Source organism: Triturus cristatus, chromosome 9 (genome assembly GCF_964204655.1).
Source record: "Triturus cristatus chromosome 9, aTriCri1.1, whole genome shotgun sequence".
Classification (NCBI taxonomy): Eukaryota; Metazoa; Chordata; class Amphibia; order Caudata; family Salamandridae; genus Triturus; species Triturus cristatus.
This window is the reverse complement of record NC_140592.1, coordinates 331,105,589-331,129,544: the sequence shown is the minus strand read 5'-3', so window position 1 is coordinate 331,129,544 and position 23,956 is coordinate 331,105,589. Positions and strand designations below refer to the sequence as shown.

At 43.2% G+C, this 23,956-nt stretch overlaps 1 protein-coding gene across 4 annotated transcripts in view; it reads right to left on the bottom strand.

Annotated features, from left to right (window-relative positions):
- MST1R (macrophage stimulating 1 receptor) overlaps positions 1-23,956 on the bottom strand; it is a 391,011-nt gene that overhangs the window by 72,725 nt on the left and 294,330 nt on the right. For all 4 annotated transcript variants that reach the window (XM_085625073.1, XM_085625074.1, XM_085625072.1 and 1 more), the window contains exons 10-12: positions 12,887-12,980; positions 4,350-4,574; positions 2,557-2,703 (exon numbers count right to left, since the gene is read on the bottom strand). In XM_085625073.1, coding sequence (XP_085481199.1) covers positions 2,557-2,703; positions 4,350-4,574; positions 12,887-12,980 — 466 coding nt within the window. The remainder of the gene's footprint in view (positions 1-2,556; positions 2,704-4,349; positions 4,575-12,886; positions 12,981-23,956) is intronic.

The window sequence follows — 23,956 nt, the reverse complement described above, 5'->3', positions numbered from 1 at the left end:
CTTCTCGTTTCACAGTCATGGTAACCTCATGTTCATCTAAAGCTTACTTTGGATTAAGGCGTGGTATGCTGACATTTCATCGGGTTGTGAGGCCCTGATACGTACTGCACTTAGGGCTCCTCACTGGGAGTTTCAATTAAGTTTTTGCACCATACACCTGCAGAGCTTATGGAATCAAGAGGCTTGTCTGAACCCTCCTTCTCATCTATGACCATCAGTGGTGTGGGTGCTGAAGGAGAGAATGGAATAGTATCATGGGGCTGCTGAAGTTTGGAAACAGTAGGTTTTCTATCGTAGTCTGTTGTTTGTGTGTGTTTGGGAATGAGATATTAGAACAACTCTGGAGAAATAGCCTATTCTCAAATGTGCTTTTCTCTTAGTAGCAGTCTTGCCTGAAGGTAGTAGGCTCAATGACAAAGAGGCCCAGCTACTCTGTGACCTTTATCCGGGTCTATATCTATCTTTTCTGTTGAAAATCTGTTTTACTCTGATTTATCTGAATAAACATGCACTGCTGAATCATCTGAAATAGGATTGGACTGCTTTTTGAAGCTGGGGCTGTTTTCCATGTCAAGGTTCAACCGACTCCCAATCCAGCCCTGATAGTGTACCTTCATGTATGAATATTCAAGTCCCATCCCCCTTCGATGTGAAGGTGTCTTTCGGGGTAAGACCTCCTCTTGTTCCAAGTTAATCCTTCAGGAACCCTCAACAGACCAGAGTCGAGACTTGGTGTGAGTTGGCTCAGACCCTGTTAAGGGGGGGCTTGCGTTACAAAGCTCCTTCCTTTGATGGTGTTCCTTTAGAGACCGCAGATAGGGTCTCAATAGCTGTGCGTGTTTGCTTTGGTTCAGGCACAGGCTCTTAGTCAAACCACCTCATCCAAACAATGTGCCTTTTCATCCTGGTTCACTAGCCCAAAATGTGTGTGTGTCCTCATCTGCATCAAAATCCAAAATATGCCAAAAGAAATCACCATTTCTTTTCTAAACCATGGCTTTCGTCATCGTGATCTCAAGGAAGATGCAGATCACTAGCCAGATTTTTTTTTCCCACTTTTGCGTGATCTTGAGGATGAACTCAAATTATAATATTTTCCATTGCGCTGCTCTCAAGGAGCCTGACCTGGGAGGAGAGTAATCGAGACCCCACAGTTGTCGAGCTCTTTTATGGTTCTTTGAATTGAAATAAAGACGACTTGAATTGACAAGATGTGGGGTCATCAAAACAAAGGTCCATACATGCCAATAGATCCGATTCAGGCGGGAGCGTCCCAATTTTAGAAGCAAAAAATTGCTTTATTTTGTGTGTCTTCCACCTGAAATTCTCTCCCCTGTAATAGAAGCCAATGGAGGAAACGCACAGCGGTGATTTCTTCGTGAGGGCAAGGGGGTGTCACCCCCGCCTGCTGCAGTGGCGCTAAACGTGAAAAATAAAATGGCAATTAAATTATTTCATTGTCATTTTATTTTTCACGTTTAGGGTGCAGCAGCCTCCAGCCAGGATAAATGGGGGGGGGGGTGTCATCCTCTGCTGCCAATTGGCAGCATAGAGGACTGGAGGAGCTACATGGATCCTCCAAAGTATGGAGGTTAGTTTGGCCGGCTCTCTTTAGCCGGCCAAGGTGACATGTGCACTTTGCAGCTCTCCACTCATCCGTCTAAGACAGCTGGGTGGAGACCAAGCACAGGCCTAAAGGGCCTGAAGGAGCGTCCAGCCAGGATGCTCCATCCAATCCTGGCGCTGCGCTTATGTTGGTGGCAGTAGCGCCATGATTGATTAGTGAAATTTCCTGCAGGCTGGAGCCTGCAGAGTAGATTGAGGAGGGACCAAGGAGGACGTCGGACTTGCAGCAGGTAAGTTAAGTGACTCATTTTTTTTTATTTTTGCCACTTGCCTTGACTGCATGCACACACCTACCCATCCGCCCACCACTTAGTTGCCTGCCCACCCGGTATGTATACGTGCCAGCTGCCCCTGGAAATATATTCTCCCAATTATTTTTAAAAAATCTCCCACTTTGCTCTTCTGAAATGTTGGCATGTATGAAGATTCTATGTGCGTTTCACGCTGTTAAAGGCACTGAAGTTCTTCAGAACATCCTCTTTTAGGTGGGCCTCATAAAATTCAACATTTTGGTAGTGACACTGTGGTGAAGACTGGGCACCAACGTTCTGCTCTGAACATGAGTGGAGAAAAACTAATCTAAACTCAAATCTACCTGCAGATACATTGTGGTTTTCTACCACATGCAGATCAGACATTCTGGAAACCAAAACTTACTTCAAGTAAACAAGGTGCAATATCGTGAAAACAACAATAGATTGCAGGAGAGTGCAATGCAACACTAGATGGCACAACTGTACTTGTTAAGTTTTGTGTCCATGAAAAATACTCTGCTGTTATTCGCAAGAATCCATCATTTCACTAAATGTAAGAGTCCATTGTAATTTGGGCACTGCAGGTCAAATCAGGCCACACATTCAAAATGGTTTAAAGGGATATTTCACAACAGCAAGAACAGATTATGCAGCCTTTGTACTGCTAGGTTGGTACCTCTACAATTGCCCCTGCTTTGGGGATTGCCACATCCTTTGGAATCCTGCAGCTGATCTCATTCTGCAGTATGGTGGGGTAGCAGTTCTTCCCATTCACTGTCATTGTGATGTTCATGCATTTATCCAAGAAGTTCAAATTGCGATGCTGTAAAAGAGAGACGTACTGTGGGTCAATGACGAGACAAACCGGGGACCTATGTCATTGTTTATTAGCCACATGAACCTATGGCATCCCCCCTCTGGCTCCCAGGGATTCCTAAGTGGTTCTAAACGACCAACTCCCCTTCATCACTGTTTCCATGAGCGTACTGGTTATACGCAACACGTGCTACTGAGTGTTTTTCAGTTGCACCTTGTATTTCTCATCAAAACTAAAATACTGCAGTCTCCTTTAAATGTACTGGAGACAGACACCACAAAAGTACTGGTGATAAACACCACACAGCTCAATTAAGTGGTCGGTAACAATAACAACAAAACAGTAACAAATTCCTCTTCTTTTTTTTACCACCAGTATTATCTCTTGGTAATCCTAGCCCTACCCTGTTCCTAGGTCAAGAGGCCTATAGTCACCTGAACGTCTGTATAGTCCTCCATGCCAACTATGTGACTCCAATATGTGACCCCAATTAACTTCGCCATCTTTCTTACTGCTAGAAATAGGCAGATGCATTGCATCATCCAGGAATAAAGAGCCCTGTAGAGACAAATTATAGCGTTTTTTGCAATCCGTTTGGACCTTACCAACTAGGTACCTATATCACATTATTTCAAACCAGATTCATTGAATCTTAAACAAATCGTATAATAGGGTGAGAATTCATCAAGCACAGACTGCAAGACCTCTCGCTGCCTTGGTTATAAGCCAAATCAATTGGAAAAAGGTTTAAGGACATTAGAAGAAAGCAAGTGGGATGATGGGAGGGCATGGATTGGATTAGTATGGAAGGTGTGGAATCAAAGGAAGAGAGGCTTGACAAAAGGTGAGGGAGACACATCAAAGAAGGTGAGGCAGATGAAAACGCGGGTAGGGCTAATGACGGGTGCGTGGACAGAATGTGAGATCCAGTAAATCGAAATAAAATTGGATAACACGGCGGGTGAAATGGATAGGTCAAATAGTTGGATAGAAGCAGATACATGTGGTGAGTGTTTGAGATGGATTGATTGATTGAGAGGGTGTTGTAGATGGACTATGAATGGGATGGAAGAAGATAGTGTTGACAGGTTAGGATCAGAGTCGGTTGTGAAAAACTGGATGAAAGCAGGGTTCTAATGTCTAAAGTGATGGTGGGGGAGGTAAAGATAGAAGAAAGTATGGTATTAACAGAAGATGTGGGAATGCCTGAAGGGTGGAATAGATGGAAGGGTGAATGGGAAGCAGGATAAATAGGTGACTGAATGAGGATTTGGTGGTTTAGTGGATATGGGGTCGTTTTTCTGGTAGAGTGGCTGAAAGGAGAAATGGGGATGCTGAGAGGAGTGGAATGGTCAACAAGAGGCTAACAGAGTGAATGGAAATAGCTGAAAGGTTTAGCAGTGCAAGGGAAAGTGAGGAGGAATGATTGGTTGGCATGCTAAGCAAATTGGATGGGAGGAGAATTGGAGAGGTGGAAAGTGGATAGACAGGAGGTTCTAGGTGGCTGGGAAGAGAAATAAGGTGGTCAAGACAAAGTTTTGCGGAGGATGTTAGATAGAAGGAGCAGCTGTGTAGCCAAAAGGAAAAACAAGATGAGGTGAATGAAGGAGATACAATAGAAATGTATTAAACCAAAACAGAAGGAATCTTACATGAGCCTCTATCTCATCCTCATCCTCCTTCAAACGGTACATATTTCCTTCCTGCTCAAACTTTAGAACTTCATAATTGCGCACGTAGAACATGCTGTACGTCTGAAGGTTGGGGGTGCCATCCATGATTACAGTGAGGTTCCCTGTAGTGGATATCCTAGCTGTGAAGGTGTAAACTGGACTGTGGCACGTGATCCTCTCTGCGGAAAAAGGGCCATCACAAACCTAACAGTGACAGAAAATAAAAGATAAGTTATGTATGTTGTCAGTTTCACTTACATGACACTTTTTCTCTTTTCTACCTTTGACAGATGACAACTTCATGATGTCAATGTGGGTTTGAAAAGTCTTATGATTGTATTAATCCTCCGTCACCAGCACTGGGCAATGTATTTTCTTACCATATTTCGAGCCAAGAATTATACAAAACTCATTGTATTAAATATATGAAACAAACTCTCTGACAGGTGCAGCAGAAGGGACATAAATAAAAGGTATAAAGTGTCACTGGAACTAAGCTGTCCCGGCTAATGAGCCCAGAGCTAGGACGAAACAGGTACTGGGTTGCTTGTGTTCCAGTTCAGGGAGAACCTGACTTGGCAGTTCCAGCTGCACTGTTCCTATTTGAGCGGGGTGAAGACTGATTGGCATATAGCTGGGTACAGACTGAGGTGGCATGGTATGCAAATTAACAATGGATTGGGATGCATCCTTGAGTGATTGCAAGTGACTGAGATTAATTCAAGCATTCCATCCATCACTGTTTTGCAAACCTCAGATTGGGAACAGATAAAGAAATTATGTTTACACTCAAATTAATTGTAATTTAAAATCCTTTTGAATGGTTAAGTCAAATTTTAAGTTATCATTTAAAAAATGCCAATTTAAGAAAGTTGTAAACACACAAAGTATCTAGATCGCTCCAAATGTAGCAAGGGACTGGTCTTACATGCTTCGCCATGTTTTGACATGTTATACCTGTTTGCTGTTTTTTCTTATGATTTGTTTGTTATGTAATTTTCTATAATGTTTGTTAAACATGATTGCAAAAAGAAATGAAGTGCTGCCCGACATGATAACATGATCAAAATGCAATTATCTTGTTTTTCCTAAATTACAAAAAAGAAAAGTGATATAAATCACACGGGCTTCGGAATTAAAGACAAAGGCTCGTTTTGTGCAGTAATTGTTTAAATTGAGCTATCTAGGTACTTTGTGGGTTTACAATATTGAAGTGGTCCAATCTAGGTAGAGTATGGACCCAAGCTTCCTTTGGTTGACCACTTTAAGAAAGTTGGCATTTTTCAGTCCAAACCAACTGTGTCTTTCTGCTAGTGTCCTGCGTCACGTGACTGTCAATGGCTCTGCTACTGCGAGTTGCATATTGCTTCCAGACAGTAAGACAAAGGAAGCCTAGGTCTGAGGGGAGAGGATCTTCCTAAAAGGATGGCTGGGGAGCAACAGTCTCCTGCCTTATTACGCTTCCAAGGGCCCTGGCTGCAGCAAACACAAAGGAACCAGACACCAGGCCTGTCCTTGCCTTTTTCAACCTAAACCAACGTTTCCCAAACTGTGGGTCGGGACTCACTAGTGAGTCGCCAGTTGATTTCTGATGGGTCACAAAAGAGCAATAAATAAGAAGTCTTTACGTTTCATATTTATCTTGTCACTTTAGCTGTGCTTCAAAGACAGTGGTCAAATGTCAGACTAAATCTTCTGACAAATTGCTGCTTATTCTTTTCACATGGTGAATGTTGTTTACATTTCTTTCTCTGACTAGAAAGTGATAGGATTTTTTAAAGTGGACTATATGACAATCCTGCCGGGGTACATGGAGTGTGAAAGGAAAGGCTGAAGGATGACATTTTTGTAACATTAAATATTTAAATACCTGTAAATGAACTGTACACAAAATATATCAGCAGTTATAAAAACAAAATCAAGCACATTTTTTGGTAAGTCTAAAGTGGAATGGAAACAAAGATTTTAATAGGTGATGTGCAAATGATAAATATTTACTAAAACCTGATTTCCGCACATTATCATTAGTTTGCTATATAGATTTAACAGTAAAACTGTAGGTCTGTGCAAATGTAGTGGCCATTTCAATGAGAGATGTGCTGCCTGCAAATGACAGTGGGCTACAGCGCGATGGTTTAGTAATATATTTGCGACAGCGTGCTCCAAAATGCACCACCACTCACCATGTTCTAAGACCTTACCACTCACCTGTGAAATAAATTGCAGTTGATGGAAGAAATGAAAGAAATAGGGAGGGAGGAGAGTGACCATGAACCCCAGGTTCTGACTGTGAAGGACCTGCTCCCTCGTGTTTCTCTTTTCTCTCCCAGTCTTGAGGCCAACTGTTGGAGGTTACAAACAACCACAGGACTGTGAAGTGGGAAGTTGTGTCTTCTTCATCTGAGGTGGTTTTGGACATGTACGCAGATGTTGCTTCTCACATGGCAGCAACGTCTGATAATCCAGGGTATAATAATATGATTGTAGTTCTGAATGTCAGATTATTTGCTGGGCTTAAAACAACATTCTTAAGAACTTTAGGAAGGTCCCTGAGAAGGCCAGACAAATTGGTGGTTTTCCCAACATTGTAGAGAGGCAGAGGGAAACAAAGCAATCAAAAAAGGAGTATGACATGAGATCAGGGAATGTAGAATCCAATGGGTTTGAAATAGGTTGATCGGTTTGAAATCATTTGAAATCAGGCAAGCCAAGGTTAGTTGGGAGAGTAACAAATGGGACGATCTATTAGATGCCTTCAGTAACAATTACTTGCAAAAATTTTGGCTGCTGGTAAGTCACGGTAGTGGGAATCTAGGGAAACCAGTGGAGACATCCATTTTGCCATGTGAGTGGGTTGCCCATTTTGGAAACCTTTTCTAATCCACGAGAATCTGATTCGATCCCTACTTATAGTGAGGGAAGTATGACCTGTTCACATGAGCTGCCCTCTTCACTCGTTTTTACCTTACCTGCGACTTCATCTGTGATAGCCTTTCTTAGGCATGGAAGGACCCCATGACGAGATAAGATTCCAGCTGACCTCTTTAGCTCTGACCCTAATATCTGGATCCCTTATATTAACAATGTTTCAAATGCAATTTCAGCTAGCGCAGCGATACCAGTCAGAAAGGAGCAGAGATCATCCCTGTTTTTAACAAAGGAAGCAAGAATACCCCATCTAATTACTGACCAATTAGTCTGCTCGATAATTTGCAAGAGGTATTTTGCAAGCAGATCCTGGAGAGATTATAATGATTGATTGACAAAAATCATGTTCCCTCCCAACCCCAGACAGGATTTAGATCCACAACCAGTTCCATCGACCAGGTCTTCCGTTTTTTGATGGTTAAGTGGAAGACCGTGGATATTGGCAAGGGAGCTCCTTTTGTAGCATTCATTATCTGCATGGTCCCCAGGAATAAACTTTGAAAAGTACTATTTGGGATGGGAATTCTCTGTAATTTGTAACATAATTTCCTAATTTGTTAAACATCATTATGCATCTTCATGAGAAGAATTTTGCTAGGGTCTACTGTGGTGTGAATGGCGATAAAGGTGTTCACCAGGGTTGTGTTTCGTCTTCCACTCTTCTTCTTCAATACATTAGCAACTGTGTTACGTTTTTGACTAGTTGTGTTAATGATGCCCCCAAACTAGAGGGCCAGAAAGTCCCAGCCCTTTTCTTTGCCGATGATACTCTCCTGTTTGCCAAAACCAGGGCTGGCTTACAAAAACTTGTGGACAGATTTAATTTGTTTTGTTCCTTATATGGCCTTCAAATTATTACATCTTATTGTTGGGGGAAGAGTGCAAGGGAAGGGAAGTATTAGAAAGGGGTAAGGAATTCGATTATTGTGGGATTCGTCTGGCCAACTGAGGATCATGGGCCCCTCAGATTTTTAAAAGCTCACATTTGCTAATCCTTAGAGCTGGGGCCATTCTTAGATTTGTTAAAGAGGCACCTTGGAACCCAATTTGTCCTGCGATGGAGATTTATAAGGAACAACCAAGCGGTGCTGCATTATACGGTGCACAACTATGGGGCCACTGCTACAAGGGTTCACTGGGAACTAGTGAGTAAAACTTTTGAAAAGCTCTAAAAGGATTGGGGAGAGGTACCCCACACCCCAGCTCTTCTCGGTTTGGACCTTGATCCTAAGCCAGTCTCCGCGCTGGTCACCTTAAGGGCGCTACTTTATTGGGTTTGCATATGGGCCACTGAGGAATTGCAACCCTTCTGAGAAGTTGTTGATATTCTCAATTTACATAGCTCTAAGGATATTAAGTGGTTGGCCTATGTTCCAAAATCTTTGTATGCCCTGGACCTAGTTATCTTTTGAGAAGAGACCTCCATTATCTCACCCTCCGCAGTTACTGCTGTGAAATCAATATACTGGGAGACTGTTGCTGCCCAGAATGAATCGCCTAGTTCCATAGGTAAGTGCACAAGGCTTTTTCTAAGGCAAAAGAATTCCTAAAATATATTGGACTGTCGCTTGCACACTCACTCTTCCTGCAGTTTAGGTACAGGGCCTTGCCAATAGCTGTATTTAAATCAACATGGGATTTTGCTAAGCTAGGGTCTACCTTGTGCCAGTCATCTATGCTCTTTGATGAGACCAAGAAATATTTGCTATTCTTCTGCCCAAAATACTCTAGCCCTAGACCTAGGTGAACTACGCCCTTATGTCATCTTTTGGGAATGACCGATCGTATAATTTGTAAAAGCGATTCCACAAGTGTGATAGCGTTTGCAGTATCTAAATTTCTCTTTGCAGCTTGGTTTATTAGACAGAAATTGTTTGCTCAATAACCAAAGACCAGCTCTACTCTGGGATTGCTTTTGCACTCGTCTTGATGAAATGTCCACACCAGCCAGTTGTGCTAATTTTACGTTGACGTGCATTTTTCTTTCTAATTTGAGTGATTTTTTAATTGATATTTTTCTGCACTGATTTTCTTTTAATAGTAAATTGTATATGCCTGTTGCTAAGTGGTGACCAGGCAAGAATTGACTAGAAATAGTTTTGGGCGTAGGTCAGGGAATTGACCTACACAAAGACTGGCACTGGCTACAAAAATAGGACCTTCTAATCTATTTATCAAAACACTTCTGGGACCGTGGAAGATTCAGAAGGACTGCCCTACTGTCTAAAGAACAACAACTGGACCTGCTTGCTTTAAATCTAGAATCTCCAGAAGTGCCTTCAAGGCTCTGTTGGCTGATCTCATGGTTGATCTACAAGGACAACACAAGCTTCTGTAGGTCTGTTCGGTTTCCCAGCTGACTAGACCTAAATTGGCCAGACCTTGTCCCTGTGAGTGAATCCTGACCTTCCAAGCCCTGCCCTCAAGGCACGGGACCCTTGGATGGAGTCAAAGTGTACTCCTCCCAGTGCAAATGAAAGCGAAACTGAAACAGACTCAGTGCAGCGCAGCCTGGAGCGGGACCTTTCATCATAGCACCTCTCAGCTCCTGATCGCCGGCTTCACCGGAACCAATGCAAGACCTTGCATCGTTGCACCAAGGACAACTCTAAGCGGGAAAAGCTTGTTCCTGTATCCGGCCCATTCTCCATCGCAGTCAGCCTGAACCTGTGACCTTGTCCTGGTCCAGCTCAACTAGATAACCACAGTTGCTTTTTGGCAATATTTTCACTAGAAATGTTTTTAATTAATATCTCAGATTCTACTAATTGGAGTTTGACTGTTTTAGTGTCCTTTAATTCATTACATCTAGTCTTTTTTCTTGAGTTGCTTTTTCACTTTATTACTGATTGAGTAGTTACACATTTCCTCTAAGTTTAGCTTGGCTGCTATGTGGCAAGCTACCCGAGGGTTAATCATAGGTTAATTTAGTGACTGTTTGTGGCTCACCCAGAGAGTTTCTTACAAGTATATTAGCAAAGCTCAGAGAGGGATTGCCACAAGTTGGAAGACGGTGGCGGATTTATATTGAAGCAACAAAAGCTCAGCGAACTTGGCTCTTTGAATTCCTCCGCCACAAGGAAAGAATCAAAGAATGAAAATAGTCTGCTTCAGATGCACATCTAGTGTTAATATGGATAACGGAAACTGGGAGGTTCGAAAAAATAAAACATTTAGTCAAGAAAATGACATACCTAAAAAAGCTGGATTGCAACCACAAACAGTGTCTGCAAGCATTGCTGCTGGAACAAAAGTTGTGAAATGCACATTCTCTCTTGAAAGAGTGACTTTAGTTGCAAGAATATTAATTTGTCTTTTTATTCACTCAAAGTTGTGCTGGCTGTGAATTGTTATTTGTGACCTCTTTGGTGGGCTTATTTAAAACGTTTTCAAAGGATTAATGCCATGGCTTGGGAGTTATCTTTTCAAGTTACAAGCAACTTTTATAGTCAACATATGTTTTGCTGGGCTGCTGCTCGCAGACTGGATATATCCTGTGCTCTCGCACACTACTATGCTATATTTCTAGCTTTATACGACCGAAGCCAAAAACACAGTCCTTAGATGACTAAAATGACAAAAAAAATAGTTGTGTTGGAAAAATGTAAGGATATGTCACTGCCAAGAGTATCTTAGGGATAGAAAATGGAACTCAAAAACGGATCCGCGTTTTTGGAGATTGGAAAAGGATTTCAGCATGGGCAGATAAAAAACATTAGGTCGTCAGGGGGAAGAAAACAAGGGTGGTCAACTAGAAGGATAAAAGAGGACTACATGCTCCTGGTGGCAATTATGAGCTGGCAACACTGGCATAACATGCACAACAAAAGTCAAGAGGTGTCACCTTTTCAACCTATGGGCTTTGCCAATGTAGTCTGCTGATGCTGTGAAGCAGTGGCAAAAAGAAAAGCTAAATTATCTTTCCCCAATGCTGCAAAGCAATGCAATTTTTTTTTTAAAAAGGCACCATGAAGCGACCACTGTTGCCAGTTGCATCACTCTGTAGGCGTGTGCTTGGGTCACTGCTTTTGGGTTTACAAGGGAGAGAGCTAAAAACAACACTTGCGCTGTCATGGAGTGCACAACCAAAAAGAGTATGGCCGTCACCTAAAAGTAAGCATTGCAAGGGTACAAGTCAGCCACTTAAAAAGATGGTAAAGGGGCTGCGCTGTACGGGAGGGACAAAAACATGAAGAAGAAAGCAAGCAATTGAATAAGAAACAAGCAAATGGCAATGACAATGAAACCAACCTATGGTAAGCGATGGACAGACTGTGAGCCCACAATAGATCTTTTACAACCAGACAGCTTGTGCTGTCTGGGAGAAAAAGGAAGGTGGCAGTTCAATGGCAGAAGGTGCTTTACATTTCTGGACTTGGCAATAATGATGGATCTATGACCCATATACATTAAGACATGGTTGAATGATTTACATATTCCTATTGAGCGTACTGACATGAGATGTCAGTGGAAAAAATAAATGATTTGGAAAATTATGGCTCACGTGTATTGGAAAGGCATGACTAGGGGACTGCGACCAGTAGATTGAGTAAGGTAGTATGTACACGCAATATATATTTAGGAATATATCTTTAGGACCTCATTATTTCTTTAGACACTGGTGAGGAAGAAAGATGAGACTATTGCATAAAGGTTCCAGGACTTCTACTAACATGACAAGCGCACTGTCAGCACAAGGGGGCACTGTGGTTAGCCCCCTTTTGAGCAGAACCCAGTAAAAGAGAAGACTGTCACTGATGTTATATGGCCAGTTTACTAGTAGACTAAGCCATGCAATGCAGTAAGAACAATCATTGGCAACGCCAATAGGTCTGGCTTTCAAAGAATGCTGTATGGTAATGTGAAGCAATACAAGCAAATAGCACGGGAATGGGTTTTTACTTGTATGGAGGCAAAGAACTAAAGAATAGTATTGGTGTACGTTAAAAGGTCAGGTGACAGTTGCACTGTCAAGTAATGCCCTGCTAGACCTAAAATTCCATGTTGGTTAATGACTTTCCTCCTCCCATCTGCACTGCTCCCACTAAGAACACCATAAATTATCTACTTATCTAAGACACTTTAATAGCCTTATGATGTCATGTGTGTGCCTATGAAAATGTAAGCTCAGACAGGAGAATAAATAATCAAAATGATCACAGCTGTGTGGAGAACAAGCACATTTTTGTGGAAGCACCCAACTTCTGCCCAGTCAAAACATGTACTCCTGGCTCCCAACATGTGGGCGGAGCCAAAGCCCCTCATCTAGTGGTTCTCACAATTGTCTGGCAACAGCTGCCCTGTCAAGCCAGGCCAAAAGAATGAGGGAAGATACACATTACTTTGTGTACTTATAAAGCAAATGACCACTGAGACTTTCAGTTGGTTGCTGGTGTAAGTGGGTCATTTTTCTGAGAATGGCATGAGCTTCATTTTCAATACAGGGCACCGTTCCTTGAGAGACTTCGGGGATAAAGCGGTTTTCCACAGACTAATAATACAGCTCTCCATACTACACTGACAGGCGCTTGCTTCCCTCGTTCATTTGGTGCCTCATCATCTCAAGATAACAGTCTGGCCACACTTACCCTCGAGACAGTCTGTCCTCGCTCATCACTGAACTGAACGGTGGCCTTGGAGACTGAATCCAGGTTTGTGCCCTCTATGGTAAGCAAAGAGCCGCTGGGTAAAGAAAGAAAAAAATAACTTTTAGAAAGACAATAAGTCCCTCTTCATCACAGTGCACTGCGGTCAAAGTCCCTCAAATCAATGAGTGACTTCCAATTCAAGGACTTACAGCGACAATGCCCTACCTTGGTGGCTTACTAGAATTAAACATCTGGGCGCTCATAGAAAAGTGGTGCATCCTATCAATAGTGCATCGCTATCTTCAGCAAAGTACCCTGGAGTGTGAATAGGACAAAGGGGAGGGCTTAGTTTTTACCATAAGGATCACTTGATCATATGTCTTGAACGGTAATTCCAGCTGTGTGTTCCTGAATACAGAATATCCTAAGATCACGTCTGGGGAAGCTAAAAAGCTGTATTTAGTAGGATGTGTTTTTGATAAGCTGTTTTAGGGGGTAACTACCAAGTGCCATGGAATGCGTGACTTGTAATTTCACACCTAATAATGCTCAAGCTACAGAATTCATCACGGACCTGGGCAAAATTACTGCCCCATCTTAGGTTTTAAAGGTCATAATGGGGCATAACATGTAGATGGGTTTTCATTGCATGGGAAGCCAGCATGCTTTCCCCATTCCAACATGTAAAACTCAGAATTTAGCAGTTTTAATCCCACACACGTTTCTCTAGTTTTTACTCATTGGCATCTGTTTATTTCGTTAAAGGGTGTACCAAGCGTTCCTGAAGCACTATTCGCTAGTCCTCAATGAAAAGTCTTTTCACTCGCACACACAGAAAATTAAAATACATTTTAATGGCATATAAGAATCACAGCGTTATACAGAGTACTTTTGTATTAATTATTTAAGCTCTGAAGAAGCAACATTTAAAAATGAAACACGCTGGCTGTTTGTTTCTAAGGCTCTTTGGCTTAATGGCGGTTACAATGAGGAAATATTGGAAACTGATTTATCCGAGGGGATATCAGATTTTCCTATAATGTCAAAGGGGTAATTCAGTGAAAGATGTCACAAGAGATCTCAAAGCGCAAGCCGACATGATCAAACAAAGGAACATTTTGGAATTTCTATTGTTGATGATTGTTAGCCATGCAGGGCTGGGAAAAGAGAACTGTCGTTTTTTTTTCTGGGCACCGAATCACCCCCTTAATTTCACAATTAGATGAAGCCGTAAGGTAGGGACATCTAAGAGATGGATAACGAGATGAATGTCTCAGGTAAGAGTGATCTCTGGTTCCGAGCCCTACAATAGCTTTCAGCAGTATTCAGTAAAACAGACTATATTGGCTCTCTTCTTAACTTTCCAGCCAACATTAATTCATCCAGATGGGCACCTTCACACCCCAATCACTATAGGTGACTTGTTGAGTACCTGAAGGATAGATTATCTCATTCACCCTCAAGATCTTCAACTTACACATGGAACCTAACGGTCTCCTCCTTGATAATCACAATATCACTATTCAAATGTGTGCCGATGCTACCCAATTCTATATGACATTATCAAGAATCAAGGAGATTCGTTATCTCAAAGAGCCTCCTACAAAAGTGGATGTTAAATGGATGCTTTATTCGAGCAGCATCTTTCTATCCTTCAGGTCCCATGTTTGGAGGGTCTGTTCTGTAAGGTTTTGCAACTTCGGATGCTGCGTACGATATTCACTTTTTTGCATATGGTACATCATTCTTATCTAGTGGCAGCCTACATTATGTGGCATTTAGACTGTGATGCCATTTACCTTCGCCTCCCCACCTAGGTTATCAAGAAGTTGCAGAAGCTACAGAACCTGGCCATCAGGCTAATGTGTGGAATGCACCATTGTGATGACATTTGACTTGCCAACCAGACCCTCCACTGGCTCTCTGTTAACGAACAAATTACCTTCAAAGCTCTTTCTATCACTCACAGGGCCTATTATAAAACCAGACCAATCTTGCGCTCCAAGATGTTGACATCTTACATCTGAGGGACAACTTCTGAGATTAAGCTCCCAGTTTTTTTTCCCAAAGTCCCCCGTGATCAACATCAGTTCGTACTTTAGACATGCTCCAGTCTGGATTTAGACCTGAGCGCAGCACTGATTTTAAAGCATATAGACTATGATAGAAGGCCTCCATTGGATTATGGCAGTGAAGAATAATGGTTTTGTATTTCCTTAAGCAGCTTTTGACACAGGCAAACAAAATACCCTAATCAACATCCTAAATGAGATTATAGATTTTGCGTGCATAATCTTGACTTGTCTTGAATCATTTTAATGACGTCATCTATATTCATCTATTAGTCACCAGGCCGAATACAACTCGGGCTGGGCACATTTATGTGAGTGATGTGTATTCCAAATGAGCTTTTGACCCATACATTGAATTTTTCCTTGGACACCTAAATATCAAACAAAGTCAGCAGAGTTTAAGTAATGCAAATTACTACAGTTAACATCCGAACATATGGTTGACATGTAAGCATAAGGCCCGCTTTCAAAACTATTTAAAGAGAAGCAAGAGCCTCCAGGTAGGTGGTCACCTTCATAACATCTAAGCACCTTCCTGAGCCCAACTTGACCCTACACAACCTTTAATACTTTTGATAGAATTCTACTTTGCAGCTTCCAGGCTGACAGCCAATATCAAACCCAATGATTAACCTCCTCGTGAAAGTACAAAAGCAGTGAATCACCTAGCTGACTTTCTCTGTTCCTCCTGGTGCGCTGGGCAGGCTCTTTTCAGTCGTGCAAACAGTCTCTGTGGAGACCGCATTAATCAAGTGGTGCACAACATCCACGCCTGTACGGCAAGTTTGAATCTGCACACCATTTTGAAGAATGTAAAAGAGGATGGTGACAAGAAGGAGAAGAACAACAATGGCACTCTGTGAGAGGCTGGCTTAGTATATGATGTACACATATGAAAGTGGGCCCCTTGCACCTATCCAGACAACCCCTTATGGTGATTTTAGTGGTTTTAGACAACCTTAGAAAGCTCTCTAAGTGGTAGCTGTGGAGAGCAGTCTTAAAGCTTAGTCCAGAAGGAGTGTAAAGCAGCTTGTTTTACCACAACTGAATCTTATATGTATAGATTAAATGAAAAAGAACCACACAGTGTACTTTTGAAAATATATATTTATTATAAAATGCTCACTAACACATACAGGTATCTCCTAGCTGGAGATAAACACAATGCACACAATACTTTACAATAGAAATAGGTAAGTAGCGCGTAATACACAGCGACCCCCAGGGGGAGACCAAATTAGTGGTATGCAAACCACGACTCAAGTCAAGACTATACCCAGAGGGCGTAGAAGTGCTTGGATTCCAAGGAACCACGCGAGGTAAGTAATCAGAAGCCCCACGGGAGCCCCGTGCAGTGTGGGAACACAACAGCGGGACCAATGCAAGTCAATGGGTTAGTCGCGGTTGCAGTTTTAAAGAAGACGGACCCTTCCCAGTGGACCCTGAAGAAACCCCGTGGATGACAGAAACTGAAAGTGTCCGGTGGAACCCAAAGGTGGATTCAAGATGAGAGGTATCTGCAAGCAGAGGTGACAGAGTCTATGTCACTCAGGAGTGACCAGGAGGCCAGGAAGACGAATGTCCACCAATGTCGGGTGTTGCAGGGGAGCGGACGGTGACCTTGAAACTGCAGCTGTGTGGACGAGGCGATGCTGTGAAAGACCAGGAGCCGTGAACGAGCTGTCCAACGTCGTATGTCGAGAGTTGAGGGGTCGGTGTCCAGCGGGAGTACCGACAAGCCTTAGCAACTGCAACCAACGTGGAAGTTGAAGAAGGTGCAATGTCGGGACCAGCAAGGTCCAGGGGACTCACCACAAGCAGGGGAGTCACGGCAGGTCCTGAGCAATTAGCAGAGCCCGCAGAATTCAAAAGTGACACTCAAGAGGGCCCACTGACCAGAGGCAATGAAGTCGCACGAGGACCTTGAGCAGCTCAACAAAGATACGGGCCCATGGTGCAAGTGATGCGGTGAGGACAGGGATCTTGGTCACTGGAGATGCTTGAGGTTGGGGCTAATTGGAGCCCAAAGACATTGGTGCTAGGAAGCCAACAAGCCTTTGCACTTGCAGGTCGACGCAGTGCATAGGGGTTTGGTTATTGCAGCAACTGATGAGGGATTCTGGCCTCAGACATGGTGAGAGGACAGGTCAAGCCTCGAAGGACGTGGAGAACTACCACCTGTGGTGCTGGACCTTTCGGAGTCTTTGGGAGCTCAGGAACAGCAGACCGGTGGCTAAGTTGCGGTGCCTGTAGATGAAGGGAAGTGGCTCCTTCACTTCAAGGGAGATTCCTTTGGTGTCTTGGATGCCCACAGGCCTTGGAAGGTTCCTCTATGGTGCACAGGCATGGACGTTGCAGCAGACTAGCACGGCGACGAGATTAGGAGACGCAGGAGTCTTCCTGGTTGTAGCCTTGATGCCCAGAGCGAAGTCTAGCGAAGTCCAGAGTGCCTATATGGTTGAAGAGAGGTGGTGTCGGAAATTAATCTTGTACAAGGATGAATCTAGGGACCCAACCTCAGGTAAGCCCTTTGTGGAAATGTGGATTTTCCTGATCAGTTGTGTCCCCTATCTTGGACCCCAACGGTTCTATATGCATGTTACAAATGCATGTGTGTTCCCTCCAGTTCCAGTTTCCAAGACGCAAACATATGTGTGTCTACCGTCGACATGTTCCCTGTCAGATCCGCCATCAATGGGCTGGATATTCAATTCCTAAGTATGAAAAGCCACCGACTTTATATGGCTAAGGTACTCCATTTCTACAGTTCAGGCAAGTAGGCCCGATTCTTTCCTCAAAGCCTTTCCCTGCTCTCTGTCTCTGACAGTTTCAGCTTGAGCTCGCATCTGTATCCATGAACTTTGTCCTACTCCCTGTGCAGCTAACGGTGCCTGCCTCGGCCAGTTTTCGCCTGCCCGCCAAGAAGCTGTATTTCACCTTCGAATTATCTATTTTGCTCTTCAGCCGATGCATTCCTGTCTAGTGATTTAGGTAAACATTTCCTTTAGCTCACAAGCAAAGGACTCAGCCTTTCCGTCCTCCTGCAAGTGATTCATAGCCCTGTTGCCATGGAAAGTTTTCTGCCCCTCGCTTCTCATATAGACACTTAGACGCTTGTACACGCACATACAGTTAGTATAGAATAGATTCTGTCCGAGAGTCCTTCCTTGTGGATAACATAGTTCTCTAAACATAGGATGTTAGATATGATTTGGGATTAGGTTGACATGACCCCCTAGACTTCTCGTCTCCACATGTAGAGCTAAATGTCAAGTCCCCTTCACCCCCTAGTTGCACGTCAATCACACGTCATGCTGCTGCGCACGCATCCATGTTAAGTATTATCGTATAGATCCACCTATGTAAGATAATCAGAGCCAATCATGTTTCTTTTTGCTCCTTATTACGCCTAGTTTCAATTACGTATCACTATGTTAATTTATCTTATCAATTGTTACGCCTTTTTGCACTTGTTTCATTGTAAATGTATGACCTATAAAAGTTACTTCTTGTCAATAAAGTATTGTACTTCACTTCCTGAACCCTCGTGGTGACGGAACCTGAAGGCCGCGACTCGAGTCGGCCATTTTGGATGGAATAAAGCCCATTTAGAAACCCTCTTATACCACGGATTCTGCCTCTTGTTATTCTGAGCTATTTTACTTTATTTTAAAGATTCCGTATGAAATTCAGTTTAGGTAAAAAGAATATTTACCACATAATGGCGCCCGAACAGGGACACTTTCTCATCTCACGCGCCGGCGGTGCGTTGCAGGCCCGGTCTCCTGCCACAGCTGGACGGACCATAAACGCGTACCAGCAGGATTTCCTGTAAGCTCCCTCCGGTCAAGCGGGGGCGACTGAGGCTGCGATCAACCCAGACGAGGCGGTGAGAAGTGCGAAGTATCCCGACCAGAGCCTAGCTGAGAGAGCAAGATCCGAGGTATACAGAAGCCCACCAGGTTTTTCGAAATCCCGATGTCCAGAGGGTCCGCTGTCCGCAGTCATCGAGTCCTGTCCATTCTCTGAGGCCTTCCGTTTCAAGGAGCTACTCGGTGAGTACCATCGCCGAGGAGGCGTGTTGACGCGCACATAGGTTGTGCCGGTCAAGACGGATTTGGGTACACAAATCCGGTCTGCACTGTTTAGCAGTGTATATGTACTGTTTAGCAGTATATCAAGTATTCCGAAGTATTTAGTTATTGTCAAGAATTCAGCGTGGTGATTAGTTAGGCAGACTGTCATCATTGTCGGTTATTGTTAAAATGTTTAATGTTCAATGTTTAAAGTGTTCAAATGTCTTGCATATTGTGGTATGAATGATTGTTCTTTGTTCGCTGTTCATTATTGTGTTTTTCGTATTAAGTGAATTCAAGAGTAAGTATCAGATCAGTTGTCAATATGCCGCTCTTCTCGAAGTTAAGACAGATTACTACCAGAAAAGGGGTGCTTGAAGAAGCAGTTCCTATTCCTCCTAGGGACACTCCAGGGCATTTTATGTACCACAAGCATGGCTTAGATGCCATATTGTTTCTTGATCTATGGGTAGATTATACCAAGGGATTGCCGGAAAGTCAAAGGTGGCCCGCAGCGGGAACCTGGGATGCAGAGTGCATCATGAAAGTGGAGGAAGAGTTATGGAAAAGAAAGGTCAGACAGTCACAGAAAGACGCTGTTGAGTTATGGCGTAAAGAATCTCATAGACGTACAGAAAAAGCACGTAGACAAGAAGAGAGGAGTAAAGAAAGTTCAAATAAAGTTCAAGAAAATCTATTAATTGAGGAAGGTATCCGAGTGAAGTCAGAACAAGTAAATAGACAAAGAAATGCTCTTATGAATGGTATGTATCCCCTTCTAGCCGAAGGACTACCAAAGGCTGTTCCAGGGATGCCAAAAGACTTGCCACCCCCGTTATTTCCAATTAAGGTACATCAAAAAGGGCATCCCAGAACCGCAGAAGATGTTTTTCTTTCCTCATATCTAGACGACACAGCTCCCGAGTATACTAACGCCATACTACATAGACCGTCTGGCGGAGGGGTTCAACGTCAGGATCAGGTATCCGACCCCGTGCAACAGCAAGTCCCGATACAAGCTTCGGCAAGCACATCTGTCCCCGCAGTCGATTCTACAGTGGTATCGACACCCATAGTTGCTGTGTCACGTTCAACGAACCCGTTCACACCCGACGCCCCAGATGGGGCCACGGGAGGTGCTAGCAATACCTTTACACCACCCAGAATAAATAAACTTGTCTTTCAAGAATCAGCGCATTCACGTACACCTAAATTCGTAAGTGAACGTACGCTTAAGGAACTCCTTGTAAATTGTAGATATGACCCGGTGGTTGGTAAAGAGGACGAAATGGTCCTGGCATCATTACGCATCAGGCGAGCCGCCGAGTATTTAGCAAGGTTACCAGGAATGAGTACGCATCTAGATAACATATATCATTTTGTTCAAACAGGACGAGATCCAGGATGTATTAACAGAGCTATGGAATTCCAGAAAGTAGAGATACAGGGGGAACTGTTACGTTTCCTCATAAACTGTGTGATCAGAAATCAAGACCGTCCGGGGGTAGACCCGAATGCAAGGCTTATTCTTACAAGATGGAGCCAGAATATATCAGAAGGGAGACACGATAAGCAAAATTGTATAATAGCCATGTGCCGAAAAATCCGTAGAGAAATAGAGCGTATTCATGAAGAAAGATTGGGAACAGACGAGTTCGAGCAAGACGAAGTGTCCGAATCAGGGAATTCCGCAAGACAGTCAGAGACCATAGCCTATGTAGGCAGAGGAAGATCCTGTGAAAATGCTAGATGTTTTTCTGATCCCATACACTCTGTATGCCCAAATAATAGCAGAACGTATCCGACGCCTGTAATAAATCTGAAGTCTCCTGAACATTTGTTTCAAGCCGCAGATAAAATACTGCGAGAACGAAGGGGTTACCACCTCCTCGATTCCATGGATGAGCAAGAATTAGCCAGATCAGCTATTCACTGGATTGACAGTCCTGAAAAATACGGTGATGAGACCGTAGCACACACGTTTTTTAATCTCAGTGCAGACGAACAACGTTTAGCTGGAATCTATATGATTCAGCAACTCCTTATATTATATAAGAGCCAACATGCTGACCCTGGTCCTTTACCTGATATATTAACGGAACTACTCACGAACAGATGGAGAGGTTCTAGTAACAAGCTAATTAAAGAGATATTAGTGTCACGTAAACAGTATGTCCTTTTTGTAAATCCGGATTCTCTCTCGCTGCCCCACAGAGAAAGAACGCCGTACTATATGGATAGACAAAATCCTTTACGAGAAGTGCACCCAATAAAAGGCGAAGACAATGAGTTTCACCGTGTATTTGTTTACACACCCATATCAAAAATGGAATTATTAGAAATGAAGAAAGTAGTACCTAGTCATGACAAAGACCCAGCGGGTTTCCACCGAGAAATTAAAGACATGTTACTAATGGGAGAGTACACCTTTCCTGATATTATGACGATATTAAAGGTGCTTTTGCCTGCTGGCATCTATGAAAAACTGAAAGAAAAAGAGTGGGAAGTGGGAGACCAAAAGATAGACTGGACAGCATTAGCAGAGGAAGAAAGGGCCCGAACTGCAGGTTCAGGGCTCGGGGATAAAGTTAAACTGTTACCAGGTTTACTAGTACAGGTACTGCCACGTCTATTAACTACAAAAAAGGAAGATTGGGGTGCAATCACAGCCTGCAAACAAAAGCAAGATGAAGACACAAGCGATTATTATGCTCGATTTGAAAAATGTTTTGGTATAAACAGTGGTATAAAAGCAAGTAGTGACTCATATCCACATTTATTTGTGACAAAATTAGTGGAAAATGCATTGCCTCCAGTGAAGAATAGAATATTGAAATTCGAGAGTACCTGGCAAAGTAACACTCCGTCACAAATGCTACAAATGTTACAGTATCATCACAATAGAATTAGGGATGAACAAGAACACGAGCATAGACGCATGAAGGATACAAAAATGAAAATGCTAGTTTCTCAGACAGTACCAGCAGAGGGTCACAAAAAGGGTGTGACACATTCTGGTGATTCTACAGCTCCTGTAAGAGGAACCTGCAATTACTGTAAACAACTAGGCCATTATGTACACGATTGTCCAGTCCTGAAACGTAATATAGCTACAGGTATTGCAAAAGAGAGACCACGATTAGTTAGACAAGATCAGAATGAACAAGGAGCTATGCAGCATGGACAGTCCATGCCAGTTCAGCAACAGTCCATGCCAGTTCAGCAACAGTCCATGCCAGCCTCACAGCAGCCCATACAGTTTGTGCCAGCTGCACCACCGTTGCCTGCTACTGCCACACAAACCACAACACGACAAATGTATCAGACTGCACAATATGAATATCCTGAGTATCAGCGTTACGCATGAACAAGCCTAGAGAGGGAAGTTGACTTACCGCTCATCGAGATTCCTGTAGATCAAGAAGGACCGTATGTACATAGTGAATTATTAGGTCAAGATAGAAAATTCTTACTCGATACAGGGGCAAGTCGAACAACTATAAAACGTAGTGAAGTTCCAGGGGCACCCCTCTCAGGCTCTCAAAATGTTTCCCTTGGTTTTTCAGGAAAACCTATTGTTAATGAAGTATCACAGCCTCTCCCACTTACGATAGGACCTTTGACACGAACTACAGATTTATTGCTTACTAAATCATGCCCAGAAAATCTGTTAGGAATTAAAACTCTGAAAGCACTAGGAGCCATAATATGTTGTTCTCCGGAAGGAGTAAGGTTGTTTCTACGTGATTTTAAAGGTCACTATGTGTCTAGGGACATGGATCCCCGACTACAGACTTTACCAGTACATCTATGGGCACAAGGCCCTACGGATGTTGGCTGCATGAACATTACACCATACCGAGTCACATTGAAAGCAGGAGTGGTACTACCACGAATGCGACAATACAAGTTACCGCATGATGCTGTAGTGGCTTTGCTGAAAATCATTGATGAGCTAATTGCCCAGGGAGTAGTTGTAGAAACAGACTCCAATGTATGTAATTCACCGATAATTCCGATTCTTAAACGAACTGATCCTACTGCCCCACCAGTATACCGATTGGTTATTGATTTGCGTGAACTAAACAAGTGCATTGTACCACAATTTCCTGTGGTCCCTGATATATCATCATTATTGACAGCAATTGATTCCGAAGCAACATTCTTTACTGTAATTGATCTCAAGAATGCCTTTTTCAGCGTCCCAATAGATCCGGAAAGCCAATATTTGTTCGGATTCAGTTTAAATGGGCGCAGCTTTAAATTCTCACGCGCTCCCCAAGGATTCACAGAAAGCCCCAGCATCTACAGCCAAGCACTGAAACGAGAACTTGACAGTATCCACATGCCAGTCAATACTGCACTGCTTCAATATGTCGATGATCTGCTGATCACCGCGAGAAGCGAACCTGAATGTGAAAAGGCTTCTCTGACAGTTTTACATTTTCTAGCCGACAAGGGGCACAAGGTGTCTCCTTCTAAGCTGCAATTCTGTGTCCAGCGAGTTATTTATCTTGGTCACTCGCTGTCCAAGGAGGGAAGGCAGCTTACACCAGATCGCATCCAGTTAATTGCTAACATGTCAATACCCCAGACACAAAAGGAAGTGCGGGCTTTTATAGGCCTCACTTCATATTGTAGGCAGTGGATCCCTCAGTACGCATTTCTAGCAAAACCACTCATTCAGCTAACCACACAGGAGGCAGCCACATCGACTGTTCTCCCTTGGACTCAGGAACATACACAAGCTTTTGAAAGCCTAAAGGAAGCTTTATGTCAAGCACCTGTTTTAGCAACACCATGTTATAGCAAACATTTTACACTCTTTGTTACAGAACGTGAAGGTACTGCCTTGTCAGTACTCACTCAGGATCAAGCAGGATCACGCAAGCCATGTGCTTATTTTTCCAGTACATTAGATC